The 18,662-nt window shown below is 47.5% G+C and overlaps 1 protein-coding gene across 1 annotated transcript; it reads left to right on the forward strand.

Moving 5' to 3' along the window:
* Positions 1-4,012: 4,012 nt before the first annotated feature.
* C24H1orf115 (chromosome 24 C1orf115 homolog) lies at positions 4,013-18,322 on the forward strand. The gene is made up of 2 exons (XM_049868452.1): positions 4,013-4,401; positions 15,533-18,322. The coding sequence occupies exons 1-2, from the start codon at positions 4,108-4,110 to the stop codon at positions 15,650-15,652; spliced, it is 414 nt and encodes a 137-aa protein (XP_049724409.1). The 5' UTR covers positions 4,013-4,107; the 3' UTR covers positions 15,653-18,322.
* The last annotated feature ends 340 nt before the right edge of the window (positions 18,323-18,662 follow it).

Genomic DNA, 18,662 nt, shown 5'->3' on the forward strand with positions numbered 1-18,662 from the left:
TGGGTTGGAAACCATGCTTCTGCTCTCTTTGCTGCTTCTGCTGGCAAGCACAGTTCTGCAGGTATCAGATTCTTCTGCACCAGGATGCCAGGGTCTGCTCCATTTTGTGCCTCCTGGGTATTGAGAGACCAGGCAGGGGGCATCTGTGTTTGGCCAGTGCAGATCTAGCAGGCATGCCCCTCCTGGTGGCCCAGCGTCCTGATGCAGTGGCAGTGACAACTCTGTTGGGTTGTTCTAGGGGTTACACTGGAGGACCCCAGCTACAGCCAATTCTACCAGCCCTTCTGGTGATTTGGAAGCACTTGATTCTCTACAATAACTCCTGTCCCACATGGACATCTAGAAGGGCACACAGAATCAAGATAGGAAAGCCAGAGATGAGTCACAGGACTCCTAGGGCCTGAAGAAGGCTGCCAGGGAAGAGATGGCATTGCCTGGGTTATGGCCAGTGGAAAAGAATGTTCCCCGGGAGCCCCTAAGGAACCAAGGAAAGTGCCAGCTTCAATGCCTGCCAGGCCCAGAGGGTGAGACAGCGTCTTGGGCAGTACCAGCAGTGAAACACATTTTCTGCCCTTTTCTCTCTTTGGGCCCAGGGAGGGTCAGAAACCAGTTTGCAAGTTTGAGGAGCTAAGAAACGTTAGGCGGGAGAACACAGCAGAGAAACGTATTGCCTCCCCCAACTCATATATGTGCACACACACACCCACCCCCCCGAAACACACACACACATCGCCCACATTGAATACTGGCTGAGCAAGAAGAGATAGTTAGCTTTAAATCAAGTTCAAGGGTCAGAGTTATTACATGGAATTGGACATTATAAGATTTGAGATTATATAAATTGAGAGTATGTTTGCAGCTTTGGGATTTTTATTACCTCACTGTGATCAGAAGAAAATTTTAGGCAGTCTAAGTTTGCACCCAGGGCCAGGGGAAGCACATGGCACTGAACAGCTTCGAAAGGGACAAAGGAAGCAACACAAAGATGGTTTCTCACTGCGCCTCCTTTCATCCTGTTTGTCCACTGGCTGTGGAGACTTAATCCGGGAATCAACTTTCAATTCTTCAAATGTTTTGCCTTCACAGGCAAGCAAAATATTATGGTGGTTGACCAGTATTTTGCATGAACCACAACACATTTTAGCCCCCATGAATGGCCCACCTTTGTTTCTACTTGATATGCAATCTGAGAGTCTTTGAGGTCAGTTCTGTACACAACAAAGGAAGCTTTAGGGCCACATTTTGTTTCTAAATTAATAGCTGTTTCCACAAAAGTACAAATCCACACATTTAATTTCCTTTAACCTTTTAAATTCAACTAATATCATTAATTAATACCACACACAAGTAAAATTTTGTTGAAGATCATTCAAAAGCGGTTGCAGATTCCCAGATTCAGAAGAGGACGTGGAACCAGGGATATCATTGCTGTTGTCAGATGGATCCTGGCTGAAAGCAGAGAATACCAGAAAGATGTTTACCTGTGTTTTATTGACTATGCAAAGGCATTTGATTTTGTGGATCATAACAAGTTAAGGATAACATTGCAAGGAATGGGAATTCCAGAACACTTAATTGTGAACCTGTACATAGGCCAAGAAGCAGTCATTTGAACAGAACAAGGGGATACTGCGTGGTTTAAAGTCAGAAAAACTGTGCACTGGGGTTGTATCCTTTCACCATTCTTACTCAATCTGTATGCTGAGCAAATAATCCAAGAAGCTGGGCTATATGAAGAAGAACGGGGCATTAGGATTGGAGGAAGATTCATCAACAACCTGTGATATGCAGATGACAGAACCTTCCTTGCTGAATGTGAAGAGGACTTGAAGCACTTACTGATGGAGCTCAAAGATCACAGCCTTCAGTATGGATTGCACCTCAACATAAAGAAAACAAAAATCCTCACAGCTGGACCAATGAGCAACAACATCATGATAAATGGAGAAAAGACTGAGGTCGTCAGGGATTTTATTTTACCTGGATCCACAATCCAAGCTACATAAGCAGCAGTCAAGAAACCAAAAGATATATTGAGCTGGGCAAATCTGCTGCAAAAGACCTCTTTCTAGTGTTAAAAAGCAAAGACGTCACTTTGAAGACTAAGGTGCACCTGACCCAAGCCATGGTACTTTCAGTCGTCTCACAGGCATGAGAAAACTGGACAATGAATAAGGAAGACCAAAGAGGAATTATGCCTTTAATTATGGTGTTAGCAAAGAATATCAAATATACCATGGACTGCCAGAAGAACAAACAAATCTGTCTTGGAAGAAGTACAGCTAGAATGCTCCTTAGAAGCGAGGGTGGTGAGACTTCATCTCAAGTATTTTGGACATATTATCAGGAGGGACCAGTCCCTGGAAAAGGAGATCATGCTTGGCAAAGCAAAGGGTCAGTGAAAAAGAGGAAGGCCCTCAATGAGATGGACCGACACAATGTCTGCAACAATGGGCTCAAACAGCAAGGACTGTGAGGACAGCACAGGACCGGGCAGTGTTTCATTCTGTTGTACATAGGGCCTCTACGAGTCGTAACTGACTTGACAGCACCTAACAGCAACAATGAATTGTTTTATTCTATTTACAAACGTAATAAAATTTAACAACTGCTCTAAGGGGGCTTTTACCACTTAACTTAATTACCTTAAAGATTTTAAGTGACTTTAACAAACTTAATATAGTTGATTTTCTTTCCCCAGTAATTCAAGTATGTAGTAAAAGTATATTTCTTATAAGTCTAGTAAATTAAACTTATTCTTGTATTCTTTTCAATATAAATTCATAAGTCTGAATCAGTTACTCGATTATAAATTTTAAGCTGGAATCATAAAACTCATTTTTTTATATTCTAGTATGCTAAAATTATCACAAACACTGTATGAACAATATATCCAAATTTTTATTAAACTTATCATGAATTTTAATAATCCTAAAATATTAATAAAATTTATAACAATATTATTTTATGCTTAATTCTAATTTTCCCAGAACTGAAAGACATTTCCCCGCATAAGAAAATAAGGCATTCCAAACCAGGGTGAGAGTCCCAGTGCCCTGAGGACGAATCCCTATTACAGTGATAGTCTTGAAAACCATGATTTTAATGATTGCGTCTCAGGCTGTCACACGCAGGCACCAGAATTCAGCTTGTCCATCCCGCTGGTTGCTCCACTTTTTTCACTGTGAAGAACTGACTGCAACAACACTGTGGACACACTACTTTTCTGAATATGTGCTTAAGGTACCGATACCAGAACCGGTTGCTGTCCAGTCGATGCTGACTCCTGGCAACCCCGTGTCTGTCCGAGTAGAGCTGTGCTCCACAGGGTTTTCAGTGGCTGATTTTTCAGAAGTAGATCGCCAGTCCTTTCTTTGGAGTGGCCTCTGAGTGGACTCCAGCCTTTGGGTGAGCAGCTGAGAGCGCTAACCATTTGCACCACGCAGGGACCCCTTTCCTTAAAGATGCTGTTGCCGTGCCCTATAGCGACCCTAGAGACCCTACAAGACAGAGTAGAACTGCCCCAGAGGGTTTCCAAGGAGCAGCTGGTGGATTCGAATCGCTGACCTTGTGGTTAGCAGCCAAGCTTTTAACCACTGCACCATCAGGGCTCCTTTCCTTAAGATAGGTGCTGTTTTTTAGGATTCTTGATGGGTGTTTTCATTTGCCTTCCCAAGAGCTTGCCGCCGGTTTGCACTCCCTGGAATACTGTGTGGTCATGGCCGTCTCGTACCCTCGCCAGCCCTGAGCGCAATCTTTATTATTATTATCGCCCCTGCCCATCCGAATGCATGCAGGTGGAGCCTCGTTAACTTGTGTTTACTTCGTGGCAGGTCCGGTGGAGCGGGTTTTGGGTGTTCCTTGTCCACCGAGCTTCCAGTGTACCCTTCACCTCTCGGGCCAACAGGCGGCTGCGGGCGGGCCGGGCGCGCTGCCTGGAGGCCGGTCCCGGGCGGGGCCGCCGCAATCGGGGACGCCCCGCCAGGAGGCGCTGCCACCTCCAGGGCCCCCGCCCCGTCCGGGCTGGGGCGGTGGCCGGCGCGGGAGGCGGCGGGGAGCAGAGGTCGGAGTCGCCCGCGCGGACTCGGTCCGAGGCGCCGCGGCACCATGGCGGTGGGCGCCCGGCTCCGGAGCACGGCGGCCAGCAGCCTCCAGCGCCGCGGGCGCCGGGGGCGAGGGCGGCCGGGGGGCGACGAGGACACGGCCGCCATCCTGGAGCACCTGGAGTGCGGGGACGAGGACGCGGAGGCGGCGGCGAGCGGCGCGGGCGGCCCCGGGGCGCGGGGCGCGCGGAGGGTGCACCTGGCCCTGCTCCCCGAGCGCCACGAGCCGCTGGCCGAGCCGGCGCCCGCCGACAAGCCCAAGCGGAGGTACCGGCAGAAGCTGAAGAAGTACGGCCAGGTAGGGCTCCGGGGGCGTCCGGGGGGCCCGCTGGCGGGGGCGTGGGCCCGACCATCTCCCTCTGCGGGGCTGCTCTGCGCCGCGCCCCCAGCAAGCCCCCGCACCCTGGCGGCGTTCGTTTCCAGGGCTCCTCAAACTCTTCAGTCTGGGAACTGGCAAGTGAGGCAAGAAGCAAGTTGCCGTAAAGATATAAACTAAATCAGGGGTTTTGCGGGCTCCCACTCTACCTCCCGCTCCGCTGTTGGCAGGTTGGTGACACTTTCCAGGTGTGCTTACCGAGGTGGTCCTTATCCCAAAAGTGTCTTAAAAACCAAAGCCAAACCCACTGCCATCGAGTCGATTCCGACTCATAGCGACCCTATAGCGACAGAGTAGAACTGCCCCATAGGGTTTCCCAGGCTGTAAATCTTTCCGGAAGCAGACTGCCGCATCTTTCTCTCCAAGAGTGAGCTGATGGGTTGGAACCGCCTAACTTTCGTTTAGCAGCCGAGTGCTTAACCACTGCACCCCCAGGGCTCCTCTAAATGTGCCTTCCCATTATCCTACAGAGTAGGCGGGACGGGAATCAGTGTCCCTATTGAACCGAGGCTTTAGCACGGTTAGATGACCCCATTTGAAAGTAGGGGTTGCAACCCACCTTCTCTGTTTCTTGCCAGCATCCTTTCCAGGACATTGCACTGGCTGAGGATTGTTTGCGATATTTCCCTAAATATTTTCAAGATCATTTTCAGGACCTGAGAGCTCAACAAATGCATAAGCACGCGTTTGTGCAGTCTACATTCCTCCCAGCCAGCTGTCTGTGTCCTCTGGGGCCTGGAAACACTGTCATTTGCCTTGGAGCGGGGAGAGATAATAGGATAAAATGGCAGTTTTCTCATCAGAGATCACAACACACTCCCAGGTGCCTCTCTCTAGAAACACTTCAAGCAGCCACCTTTACTCCCGGTGGCTGGGCAGGGTCACCCAAAAGAGAAATCACAAAACTCGTAGTGTCCTGGCCAAGGGCCATGGGCCCCACCTAATTTATTGTCCAGCCATCTGTGTCCTCCAGGGGCCTCTTACCATGCCTGAAGCCAGCCAGTCCCCGAACTGGAAGCTTAGGTTTATCATCCTCTTTAAAGGTATGTCAGCAGCTTTAGTCATAAACCAACAGCCTGGTGAAACATAATAAAAGCTATGGAGTTGGGATTCCCAAGCTTATGGTTGTGTTAGGACTAATCACTTCTCTTCCAGGTCCCAGCTGACCACAAAGAAGCCATCGTTTGCCTCTTGACTGGTGAACTGATAAGATGGAAATCTTGGCTCAGGGGCTGGCACTGGAGAAGTTTTTTGGGTGCTCGCTATGTGCCAGGCATGGTGCTTATTGGCTGCTGGCAAGTCGATTCTGACTCATGGTGACGTCCTGAGTTAAGGAGTAGAACTCGATAGAGTTTTCTTGGCTGTAATCTTTACAGGGAGCCCTGGTGGCACAGAGGTTAAGAACTTGGCTGCTAACCAAAAGGTCAGCAGTTCAAATCCACCGGCTGCTCCTTGGAAACCCTATACGGCAGTTCTACTCTGTCCCATAGAGTCACTGTCTATGAGTTGGAATTGACTCAGTGGCAGTGGGTTTGGTTTTTTGTCTATTTGTTTTAATCTTTACAGAAGCAGATCACCAGTCCTTTTTCCCGAGGTATCACTGGGTGGGTTCAAACTGCCAACCTTTAGGTTAGCAGTGGAGCGCAAACAATTTGTACCACCTAGGGAGCACTGGAAATACAAAAATGAATACAATGCATTCCTGCCCTAGAGGAGTCCACAGCCTCCTAGGGAGAAAGACAGATGTGGCCACGCTGACATGGTGGGGCCCCAGCATGGAGCCACAGGGCACTGAACTGCTCAAGGAGAGTTTCACATCAACAGTGACGTGAAAACTGGGTGCTGAAGGATGAGTTAAGGGATGGAGAAGGGGTAGCATCTGAAGCAGAGGAACAGCACATGCAGAAGTGTGCGTGTGTGCAAGCAAGAGACTCTAGTCTCTATAGACCCAGGAGGGCATGTGAAAGGACACAGTCCCGCTAGGGTTAGACATGCCTTTCCTGCCCTTTGAAAGGGTGGCTTTAGCATCCACTTCCTCGGAGGTGGATGAGAGGGTAACCAAGCTCCATCATGGAGGGAGGAATATCTGACCCTTCTTTGCTGAAAACCCACAAGAAGAGCCAAGGCTGGGCTAGAAATGTGGGGAGGTGAGTCCCTGGGTGGTGCAAATGATTAATGAACTCGACTGTTTACTGAAAGGTTGGCGGTTCAGGTGTACCCAGAGGGGCTTTGGAAGAAAGGCCAGGTGATCTACTTCCCAAAAAAAAAACAGCCTTTGAAAACCCTATGAAGCACAGTTCTACTCTGACACGCGTGAGGCTGCCATGAGTTGGAATCGAGTGGATGGCAACTGGTTACATGGTTAGTCAACGGGTAAAACCGAATCATACTTGAGCCCAGTGGAATATGGAGTGAACTGCAAACAACTGCACATTGTTAAGGAATGGCTTTTCCTTTGAGGAAGAGTGATTAAATTTCCTTTTCATCCGGTAGCTTTTCAAATCCTTCACCCAAGCCCCTTCCTGATCCTGTTTAAAGAAAGGTATTTGGCCTTTGAAATGTAAACAAGCGGAAGAAGCCCTTAGGGGAAGGATGGGCTCACACTGCCCCTTGCACCCGATGGCCCCAACCAGGAACCCCCAGTGCCGAACTGGTCCAGTCCTCTGGAAGGGCGAGGCAGCTCTGAGCTGTGTGCCTGGGACTCTTGCTAGTCAGTGTCCCCAGCTGATTTTTAAGTAATGACATTAACATTCACTTGTATGGTGCATTTATTGTTGTTAAAGTGCCATTCCCTGGGAACAGGGAAGGGGAAGGAAACGTTCATTAGTTGTGCTCTTTCAGGGTTCCAAGTACCTTATATGCGATTTCTCTGAATCCCCTCAACAACTTTGGAAACCTGTTATTATCCCCGTTTTACTGCAAAAGAAATGAGTTTATGGAAGTTAAGCCATTTATTCAAGGCCACCCAGCTAGGATCAAGAAGGAAATCCAAGAACCAGAGAAGGAACCGGACTACAGGACTAACTGCTTTTGTGGACCATTACCTCCTCTACCTTGAGACCAGAAGAACTAGATGGTACCCGGCTTCCACTACTAAACATTATCAAGTGGGACACGATAGATGGATCCTGATAGAAAAGGTGAAAACTGTGAAACAGAACTTCATATTCTTAAAGAATCCAGACTTACTGGACCCATTGAGACTGGAGGAATCTCTGACACTGTTGCCATGAGATACTCCTTAAACCTTGAAGCAAAACTATTTCCTGAAGTCACCTTTTAACTAAATAGCAGGTTAGCTCAAAAAGTAAAGAATGTCGCCCTTCAGTGCTGTTGTTGTTAGGTGCTGTGGAGTCTCCTAGCGACCTTATGTACGACAAAACGAAACGCTGCCCAGTCCTGCGCCATCCTCACAGTCGTTGCTGTGTTTGAGCTCATCGTTACAGCTTCTGTGTCAGTCCATCTCGTTGAGGGTCTTCCTCTGTTTCACTGACCCTCTACTTTACCAAGCGTGATGTCCTCCTCCAGGGGACTGATCCTTCCTAACAACCCAAAGTATGTGAGACAAAGTCTTGCCATCCTTGCCTCTAAGGAGCGTTCCAGTTGTACTTCTTCTGAGACAGATTTCTTTGTTCTTTTGGCAGTCCATGGTATATTCACCAGTTTTTGCCAACACCATAATTCAAAGGCATCAATTCTTCTTCGGTCTTCCTCATTCATTGTCCAGCTTTCACCTGCATATGAGGCGATTGAAAACACCATGGCTCGGGTCAGGCACACCTTAGTCCTTAGAGTGACATCTTTAACACTTTAAAGAGATCTTTTGAGTACTACACTTTTAAAAAAATTATCTGTATGAGACCAAATGGACAACAGTTACTTTAAAGCAGAGATGAAAAGTTGGGGGACATTGAGAATAAGTTAATGGAAGGGAAACAGCTAGAACAGAAATACTAATAAGAATGTCGACACAATGTGAAGAATGTAACCAATGTCACTGAACGCTATGTGTAGAAATTGTTGAATAGGAGTGTGTTTTACTCTGCATATTTTCACCAAAAATACAATAAAATATTTAAAATTTAAAAAAGACCACCCAGCTAGAGAGCAGCAGAGCTAGCCCTTGGGGAACCTCATCTGGACCTGCCAAGGCAGAAGCAGTTGGCGTGAGGGAGGAAAAAGTGATCCCCCAAACTTAGCTTAAATAAGCAGTCCCCTTTCCCAGACACCTGAGAGCCACAGTGAGAGCTGGGGGGAAGAAGGACTTATTCTTGGAGAATTCTGGAAGCCAGAAGTCTAAAATCCATTTCATTAGGTTAAACTCAAGGTTGGAAGGGCTGGTTCCGTATGGAGACCCCAGAGGAGAAGCAATTTCTTGCACTTTGCAGTTCCCAGAGGCCACCTGCATCCCTATCTCGTGCCCCTCTTCCTCCATCTTTACAGCCAGCAGCATAGTGTCTTCAAATCTCTCTCTCTCTGTCCCTCTGTCATATCACCTTCTATCTGACTCTGGCTCCTCCTTGTTACGGTTGTTGTTAGTTGCTGTCGAGTGGATTCTGACTCATGGCGACCCCATATGTGTCAGAGTAGAACTGCTCCACAGGGTTTTCAAGGCTGTGACCTCAGAAGTAGGTCACCAGGCCTGTCTTCCAAGCCCCTCTTGGACTGGAACGGCCAACCTGTAGGCTGGTAGTTGAGCACCCTAACAGTCTGGGCAACCGACTCCTTCCACATCCCTCTTATAGAGACTCTTGATGAGATTGGACCCACCTGGATAATTCAGGCTACCATCGCCTTCTCAAGATCCTTAAATTAATCACATCTGCAAATTTTCCATTTTCGTATAAGGTAACATAGTCGTAGGTTCTGGGGATTAGGATGTGGACATCTTGGGGAGCCACTGTTCGGTCTACCAGACGAGCCATGTCACTATACCCCATTGCCCCCTGAGAGATCGTATGGGTTGAAAGCTCTACTCAGATCAAAGAATCCAAAATCTCCCTCGAATGCCTGTGTAACCGTCCTTGATAGTTTTTTACATTCCTTTGTATCGCGTTCCTCAAATCTGTGTTTGACACTGTTCTAGTTAATGAGCTATTTTAGTAGCTTTTTTTTCTAAATTGCAAAGATAAAATGACCCGTGGTTTTTGAAAAAAATAACAGGTTGAGGAAAATGCGTGTACAAGTACCAAAAAAGCCATGTTGAGTGCAGGCAATCCGTGATTGTGGAGGCATCATTTATAAAGGATCTCTCTTGCTCCCAGAAAACAGTTTTTTGTTGTTGTTTCAAAAATACAAGTTCTCACAATGATTCCTGTCACAGATTTATAGAAATGCATCTCTTAGCAGCAACATCAACCCACACGCGTGCACACATGCACCCATACAAACACACATGTGCGTATGTGTGCGCACACGTCTGCATATTCCCTGATGGCTCACCCAGTAGCGGTTGGGTCAATGCCTGGAGAAGCAGAGTCTAGAGAAGACGCCAATGTTATCTGCTTCTCCCAGAGCTCCACATTTAGCCTGACAGGTTCCAAAGAAGCTTCAGGCTCTTTCTCGGTGCTGGGGATGCCAGCTGAGCCACTTGCTGTAGGGTTAATTCCAACGCATGGCACCTCCATGTGTATCAGAGGGAACTGTGCTCCGTGTGGTTTTCAGTGGCTGATTTTTCGGAAGTAGATCACTAGACCTTCCTTCCGAGGTGCTTCTGGGTAGACTTGAACCTCAAACCTTTTGGTTAACACTCAAGCACTTAACCATTTGTTCCACCAAGGGACTCCCTTGGTGACACAGAAATGAGCAAAACAAACTCCTCTCCCTCATTCTATTTCCATGAGGGACTCTGTAATTTAAACTACAGAAAGCTTAAGTAAACCAGAAATTATCAGAAATTATACTCTTAAGAAACTTTCCTGAACAGGTTGTGAAGTATCTTGGATATATTACCACAATAAACCTAAATTACTATGTAATAAGGAGAAGTAAATATTATTTTATGTTAGTAATACCTGGCAGTTTTTGGCATTTATACCACTACCTATACTTTGTGCCAGGTGCCATCGTAAGTACTTTCATTGCATAAAATCATTTAATCCTTTTAATAAGCCAATGAGGTGATTGCTAAATATTCCCATTTTATAGGTGAGGAAACTGAGGTCAAGGAAAGCTAAGTAAGCGATGGAGCTAGAATTCAAGCCCAGGCCATGAGCAATTAATGACGAGTTTGCGTACTGCCTTCAATACAGAAGGGAAGTACAATATGTGGTCAAGGGCATGGGTTCTGAGACGCTGAGCTTGAACTTCAGCTCTGCCTCTTTCCAGCTATACAACCTTGGATAAATGTAACTCCCTGTGTTTTCTTCTTGTTGAAACCTGACAGCCAAAGGCCACCAGGAATGCACTGGTAGCCAGTCAAAGGAGAATGCTTGCCCAAGGAACCCCGAGGCATCTCAAAAAGTGGGGATCTCAATTAGGGGGTTGAATATTTGAGTCTGAGTTTGTAAAAATGGCATAGGAACGGTGTCTGACCTCCTCTAACTTCACATGGGGGAAGGAGAATCACGATCAACAGCCCAAGGCTGATTCCCATGAGGCGGAGGTCAGACATGCCTCTTCTCTCCACCACCTTCAGCAATTCCGACACCAGCCGTCCCACCCATGGCACTCTCTACCTCTGTGCTGGGTTCCATAATTCATTGCAATGGCTGCAATGAACTCACAGACAATACTCATGATTTTGGGGTTTATTAGGGAAGTAACAGGTTACAGTTCAGGCTCAGGAACACTCAGCATCTTCCCAGAGTGCCACGTGCACTCCTTTCCCTGGCCCTTTGGCCTCTGCCCTGCTCAGGCAAGTGTTACAAAGCTCTTTTAGCTCTGCCTATAAGTTCCCCGAGGCACCCTACTCTGCCAGCAAGGCTCCTAACCAAAGGCACTCAGCTTTCTTGCTCCATGGGCCAGGAAGCCCGCCGTGCCAACTCCTGCCATCATTTCTCCACCACTGCTTCTCTACCAATGTTCCAGGAGCTTCTCAGGGCAGGGATCCTGGGTCCAAAGGATGCATTCTCTACTCCTGGCTGTTCTTCCTTGGTGGTGGTAGGATCCTCTCTTTCCCGCCTCTGGAGAGGAGAAAGTCAAAGCCAAGGTCAGAGAGGGTATGACAGCAAGTGTGAAAGGAATGACACTGGGGGAGAAAACCATTTTCTCTATTGGAACACAAGGCAAGGTGGGAGAAGTCAGGGGCAGGGGCAGGCAGATTTGTGGGCTTTGTTATGGGAAGATGAATGAGTTCTCTGAGGACCGCTGAATTATTCAGTGAAAAACAAAGGCATGGAGGCTATGAGGTTTGTGATTGTGTTCAGGAATGTTGAGAGAAACTGGTCCACCTAGTTATTGGAGTTGGGAAGGTCAAAGAGCTGAGACAAGGTGGTTGTGAGTGTGAGCGTGTGTGTTGAGAGTGAGAAGGCTTACAGAGAATAAAAAGTCACCTGGGAGAAAGGGAAAGTGAGCCTACTACAGACAGAGGGTAGGTTTGCCAGGTATTGTTAGAAGTCAAAGTAAGGTTTGTGATTGTGTTCATGAATTTTGAGGGAAGCTGATCCATTTGGTTATTGGAGTTGGAAAGGTCAAAGAGCTGAGACTAGGCGTGTGAGGCAAAGTCCAGGTCATCTACATGGGCATGACATCGTTGAGCGTGATGACATCAGTTGGGGTGGGGAAAGCAAGACCAGGAGGTAATAGCACAATACATGTTAGTCAATGGGGGTGGTCTTCATTCCTGTTGGAGATGATTTTGAACCCCTTGTATGCCCCCTGTCCAGCAGCAGGCCTGGTAGAGAAAGAGGAAGAGTGGAGACCAAGAAAGCACGGCCCTGTCCTTACCAGTAAGGAGTCTATAACTGTATTGGAGACACAAGACTTCTACAGATGCAGCAATTAGAGAACAAAGGGGAACTAAAAAGGGACAAGTGTGTGGGTCAGTCAGGGATATATGTAGCAAGCCGGCCTTTCAGAGAAGAGATTGAAGGAAACCTTGGCCCAGCCTCCAGGTGATTCAATAACTTTTAGCTGGAACAGGGAAGAGGATTGTGCTTTTATAAAAAGAAAGACGGCTTTGGTTTTAGAACTAGCAGCTTCACCACTGGTTCTGAGAGGTTCTCTGAAGGATCTGTGTCTTAGTTTTCTAGTGCTGCTGTGACAGAAATACCACAAGTGGATGGCTTTAACAGAAATTTTATTCTCTCACAGTCTAGGCGGTTAGGAGTCTGAATTCAGGGTACCAGCTCCAGGGGAAAGTTTTCTGTCTCTGTCAGTTCTGGGGAAGGTCTTTGTCATCAATCTTCCCCTGGACTAGGAGCTTCTCAGTGCAAGGACTCCAGGTCCGAAGAATGCGATCCGTTCCTGGCTCTTCTTGCTTGGTGGTAATGAGGTCTTTTTTTCTCTCTCTCTCTGCTGACTTCTCTCCTTTATATCTCAAAAGAGATTGACTCAAGATACAACCTCATCTTATAGATTGAGTACTGCCTCATTAACATAACTGCCTCTTATCCTGCCTCATTAACATCATACTCAAAACATCCCAGTGCCATTAACAACTTAAAGGTTAGAATTTACAATACGTAGGATATCGTATATCCCACCTGAATTTAGAGACCATCTGAAGAATAGATTTGACGCATTGAACACTAGTAACCGAAGACCAGACGAGCTGTGGAATGACATCAAGGACATCATCCATGAAGAAAGCAAAAGGTCACTGAAAAGACAAGAAAGAAAGAAAAGACCGAGGTGGATGTCAGAGGAGACTCTGAAACTTGCTCTTGAGCGTCGAGCAGCTAAAGCAAAAGGAAGAATTGATGAAGTAAAAGAACTGAACAGATTTCAAAGGGTGGCTTGAGAAGACAAAATAAAGTATTATAATGACATGTGCAAAGAGCTGGAGATGGAAAACCAAAAGGGAAGAACACACTCGGCATTTCTCAAGCTGAAAGAACTGAAGAAAAAATTCAAACCTCGAATTGCAATAGTGAAGGATTCCCTGGGGAAAATATTAGACGACGCAGGAAGCATCAAAAGAAGATGGAAGGAATACACAGAGTCATTATACCAAAAAGAATTAGTCGATATTCAACCATTTCAAGAGCTGGCATATGACCAGGAATCGATGGTACTGAAGGAAGAAGTCCAAGCTGCTCTGAAGGCATTGGGGAAAAACAAGGCTCCAGGAATTGGTGGAAGACCAATTGAGATGTTTCAACAAACAGATGCATCGCTGGAGGTGCTCACTCGTCTATACCAAGAAATTTGGAAGACAGCTTCCTGGCCAACTGACTGGAAGAGATCCATATTTATGCCTATTCCCAAGAAAGGTGATCCAACCGAATGTGGAAATTATAGAACAATATCATTAATATCACACACAAGCAAAATTTTGCTGAAGATCATTCAAAAGCGGCTGCAGCAGTATATCAACAGGCAACTGCCAGAAATTCAGGCTGGTTTCAGAAGAGGACGTGGAACCAGGGATGTCATTGCTGATGTCAGATGGATCCTGGCTGAAAGCAGAGAATACCAGAAGGATGTTTACCTATGTTTTATTGACTATGCAAAGGCATTCGACTGTGTGGATCATAACAAAGTATGGATAACATTGTGAAGAATGGGAATTCCAGAACACTTAATTGTGCTCGTGAGGAACCTGTACATAGATCAAGAGGCAGTTGTTCAGACAGAACAAGGGGATACTGACTGGTTTAAAGTCAGGAAAGGTGTGTGTCAGGGTTGTATTCTTTCACCATACCTATTTAATCTGTATACTGAGCAAATAATCGGAGAAGCTAGACTATATGAAGGACAGGGCATCAGGATTGGAGGAAGATTCATTAACAACCCGCATTATGCAGCTGACAAAACTTGCTTGCTGAAAGTGAAGACAACTTGAAGCACTTACTGATGAAGATCAAAGACTACAGCCTTCAGTATGGATTGCACCTCAACACAAAGAAAACAAAAATCCTCACAACTGGACCAATGAGCAACATCATGATAAACGGAGAAAAGATTGAAGTTGTCAAGGATTTCATTTTACTTGGATCCACAATCAACAGCCATGGAAGCAGTAGTCAAGAAATCAAAAGACGCATTGCATTGGATAAATCTGCTGCAAAGGACCTCTTCAAAGTGTTGAAGAGCAAAGATGTCACCCTGAAGACTAAGGTGCGCCTGACCCAAGCCATGGTATTTTCAATCGCATCATATGCATGTGAAAGCTGGACAATGAATAAGGAAGACAGAAGAAGAGTTGACGCCTTTGAGTTGTGCTGTTGGCGAAGAATATTGAATATACCATGGACTGCCAAAAGAACGAACACATCTGTCTTGGAAGAAGTACAACCAGAATGCTCCTTAGAGGCAAGGATGGCGAGACTGCGTCTTACATACTTCGGACATGTTGTCAGGAGGGATCAGTCCCTGGAGAAGGACATCATGCTTGGCAGAGGACTGGGTCAGCGGAAAAGAGGAAGACCCTCAATGAGGTGGATTGACACAGTGGCTGCAACAAAGGGCTCAAGCATAACAACAATTGTGAGGATGGCACAGGACTGGGCAGTGTTTCATTCTGTTGTGCACAGGGTCACTATGAGTCAGAACCGAGTTGACGGCACCTAACAACAACAACAGGATAATCACATCAGATCACAAAATGATGGACAACCACGCATTACTGGGAATCGTGGCCTAGCCAAGTTGACACACATTTTGGCGGGGGGGGGACACAGTTCGCTCCATAACAATCTGGAAATATGCTGTGCTTGACAGCACTTTGCAAGGTGATGATGTGTGTTCTGAGAGCTCCCACCCCATCCTCTACCTGCATGTCCTTTTGCTAAGAGTGGCCATGGGCACCAGAGATGTGGAAACACGGTAGTTTGCTCGTTCCCCCTTGGAGAATGAGGCATCCTGACTTTATGTATATGGTCATCGTAAATGAGGAATTAAAAAGTTGCCCAACTAACCTTTGCTTTTTCTCTTCTCCCCTTAAAAATAGAATGTCGGGAAGGTCATCACCAAAGGATGCCGCTACCTCGTCATCGGCCTGCAGGGATTTGCCGCGGCCTACTCCTCCCCATTTGGAGTAGCCACCAGCGTGGTGTCCCTTGTCCGCTAGTGGGAGCTGCTGGGGCAGGTGCCACAAGAATGAATGGAAGGCTCTGCTCTAGGAACCCGGCGACTCTAAGAACATTTTAGACTTGAACCCACAAAATACTTGGGAGGAAAAAAAACAAGCTTTTCTTAGTTGAATTGGATGAGTGTTGAGACAAAGTCATCCCTGCCCCGTCTGCTGAGCTTTTCACGTCTCTCGGACCCAGGTGGACCAGATGGCCAGTCCACCGAGGGTCAGGTCATGGTTAGCGTTGAGATTGGCATTAGTCTGCTAAAGCCTGGCCCTTCCCGTGAGGATGGAAGAAGTGGGGTGGAGGAAAATGTTAGACAAATGACAACCCTGTGGGTGGGCCCATGGAGTGGTGATTATGAGGGAAAAGGGGGACTTGGTCTATTCTGGACACAGGTCGTGGGTGACAGGGAACACACAGTCCTTGGCTGCCATTGTCTGAGGACAGCAAAGAAGCAGTTTGTTTCTGAAGTCATTTTCCCTCATCTCCTCCCCTGAACCCCACCCCTGTGCCACCAGGAGCTTAGTGACAGGCTTGAGAAGAAGGAAGGAAGACAAAAATCCCAGTGAAGGCTATGATGCTTTGAAAACAGTCATGACTGTTTCAAGTAGATGAAGGCATGTCATTTTCACCCGTCTCTGACATGCAGTGCAGCCGGCATCGAGGGCAGGAGTGACAGCGCGTTCATATGCCTGCTGGGGGGCTGGTCCCAGTTGTCGGAGGGCCTGCTCCTGAAGGCTGTTGTGCCCAGCCCAGCTCATGTGTTTGAGGCTGGACAGACTCCTGCACTGGCAGAGGCCATGGCCTCCTGACTCTGCCTGCTTGGCAATGTCAATCCACTCCTGACGGATGCTCAATGCCTCCCGTAGGCCACACCGACTTGGGGTAGTTTGTGTTGGGGCAAAGGGGATGAGATAGAGAGAGCAAGACACAATGCCTGCAAATGAAAGTGTGTGAGTTACAGAAGGAACCAGGAAGTGGGAGACAGGTGATAAGGAAGTAGACCTAAGCTAAGAAGGACGTTGGATAGAGAAGTAAAGTACAGGAACCAGGTCTTGATTATCAGCCGTGGCAATTCTTAGGTGGCCTGGGCCTTTGGCTCTAGACAGGGCCCAGAGGTGGCCGGGTGGCCAGAGGTGTCATGGCTGGTTTTCAGAAGGCCTCTGAGGCCCATGGGCTCCCGTTGACTGTCTTTGTAACCTCCTTTCCTCTTCTACACTGCCCAGTTTGACCACATCTCACCTGGAGTCACAGGACGGGAGTGGGCCCTGGGACTGACACCCACGGAGGATGACCTGTGGACTGCCGTTGACCATTGGACAGGAAGCTGAAGGAATGAGGAGTCCTTACCAGGACCCTCTGTAAATCCCCACCATTGGCTAGCTGTTGTGACTTTGTTTCCAGAATAACCAAAAATCCAAAGTGGTGGTTGCTGACCAATCTGCAGGTTAGGTGGCAACACCTACCTATTGTCCCAGGAGGTTTCCCAGGGCGTGCAAGGGGGGCCTTAAGTCTCATGGGTTACAGGTCAGGTGTCTTGGGAGGTGGAGAAGTGTGACGACAGACAGACAGAAAAAGGAATGGGTCGGGGAGAAACCTGCCGCAGCTAGGCTCAGCTTCACTTTCTGGAGACTCCTGTTGAAGATGAACTTGGACCCAACTCCTGCAGCATTAATATTTGTGAGGAAAAGAGAAAACAAATTGTCTTGTTTTAGCCCAAATGATGAAAGTTGATAATGGCACATTTTCACACATATAAGGTAATTATAGCTAACCTGCCAACACCAGGAGTTGGGGAAAAGAAGAGATGTAAGTGGAAGAAAAAGCACAGCATAGTCCGTGAGAAGGACAGCCAGGCCATGGGAAGCCCGCTGGTCGCAGGAAATGAACCAGTTAAACCAGTTGCCGTGGAGTTGACGCCAACTCACGTGGTGACCCCACGCGTGTCAGAGTAGAGCTGTGCACTGTAGCGTTTTCAATGGCTGATTTTTCAGAAGCAGGTTGCCGGGACTTTCTTCCAAGATGCCTCTGGGTGAACGCGAACCTCCAGCCTTATAGGTAGCACCTGAGTGCTTTAGCCATTTGCACCACCCAGGGACTCACCTGTGCTGTGTTTGGACACCTGTGAACCAGTGGAGCGGAAGAGCACCAAAGAAGCTCACCAAGTCTTCCTGGGGAAATGGAAGTATGACCAAGAAGGGATGAGAGCTGGGAGGGTTTTCCTTGCTGGGGAGTCTGTCCAACAAAGACTCCCCTCCAGCTGGAGGAACTGCAGAGCCAAGCACAATTGGCCCCCAGATTCTTAAATTCCAGTTAAAAATTAATCCAGAAATTCCAAAAGTCCAAACTTCCTAGGGAGTGTCCTGGGAGTCAGGTTCACGAGTACAGAAGATTAACGGCTCTAGGCTGTCGCTGAGCTTGAGTCCTTCCCCAGTGACAGGGCACCATGCCTTTCCCTCAGTTCTCTGAGCTCATGGCTTTCAACTCCAGGCGCTGAGTTGCAGACCGTCTTTTCTTTCTCTTTCTTATTAGTATTTGTTTAACATCAGGGCTGATACCTACTGAGGGTTGAGCCTGAGCGCTCTCCCTTCACATGATCGACCTCGAAGCTTTTGTGTTTCTTTTTCTTGCCCTTATTCTGTAAATAAAACCCCCAATTTGTTTGATGTGTCCGTGTGTGAAGGTTTCTCCCCCCTCACTTTCTAACCTTACCTCAGGGAGACTCCTGGAGGCTCCATCCAAGGCTGAGAACGTCACCCAGTAGGTATTCGCAGGCCAGAGCCATCTCCCTGGGGAACAACAGGGGAGCCCAACACTGCTCCCTGAGGCCAGAGGGAAGCCCCAACTAGCTTGGTAACTGCATCTTGGGTGTTAATAGAGGGGCAGTTCTCTAGGAACTTGGCAGAGCAGGCTTGGATGGCAGGAGCCTCAGATCAGGTGTTTGTTATAAATGAAGATTTCCAGAACCTCTGATTTGGATTTAGATGTATGCCTTGCGGCCAA

The sequence above is a fragment of the Elephas maximus genome, chromosome 24, assembly GCF_024166365.1.
Source record: "Elephas maximus indicus isolate mEleMax1 chromosome 24, mEleMax1 primary haplotype, whole genome shotgun sequence".
In the NCBI taxonomy this organism is placed as follows: domain Eukaryota; kingdom Metazoa; phylum Chordata; class Mammalia; order Proboscidea; family Elephantidae; genus Elephas; species Elephas maximus.

Coding starts and splice junctions, on each gene's coding strand:
- C24H1orf115 (XM_049868452.1), top strand. CDS start 4,108: ATGGCGGTGGGCGCCCGGCTCCGGAGCACGGCGGCCAGCAGCCTCCAG. Junction 4,402..15,532: donor AGCTGAAGAAGTACGGCCAG/GTAGGGCTCCGG, acceptor CCTTAAAAATAG/AATGTCGGGAAGGTCATCAC.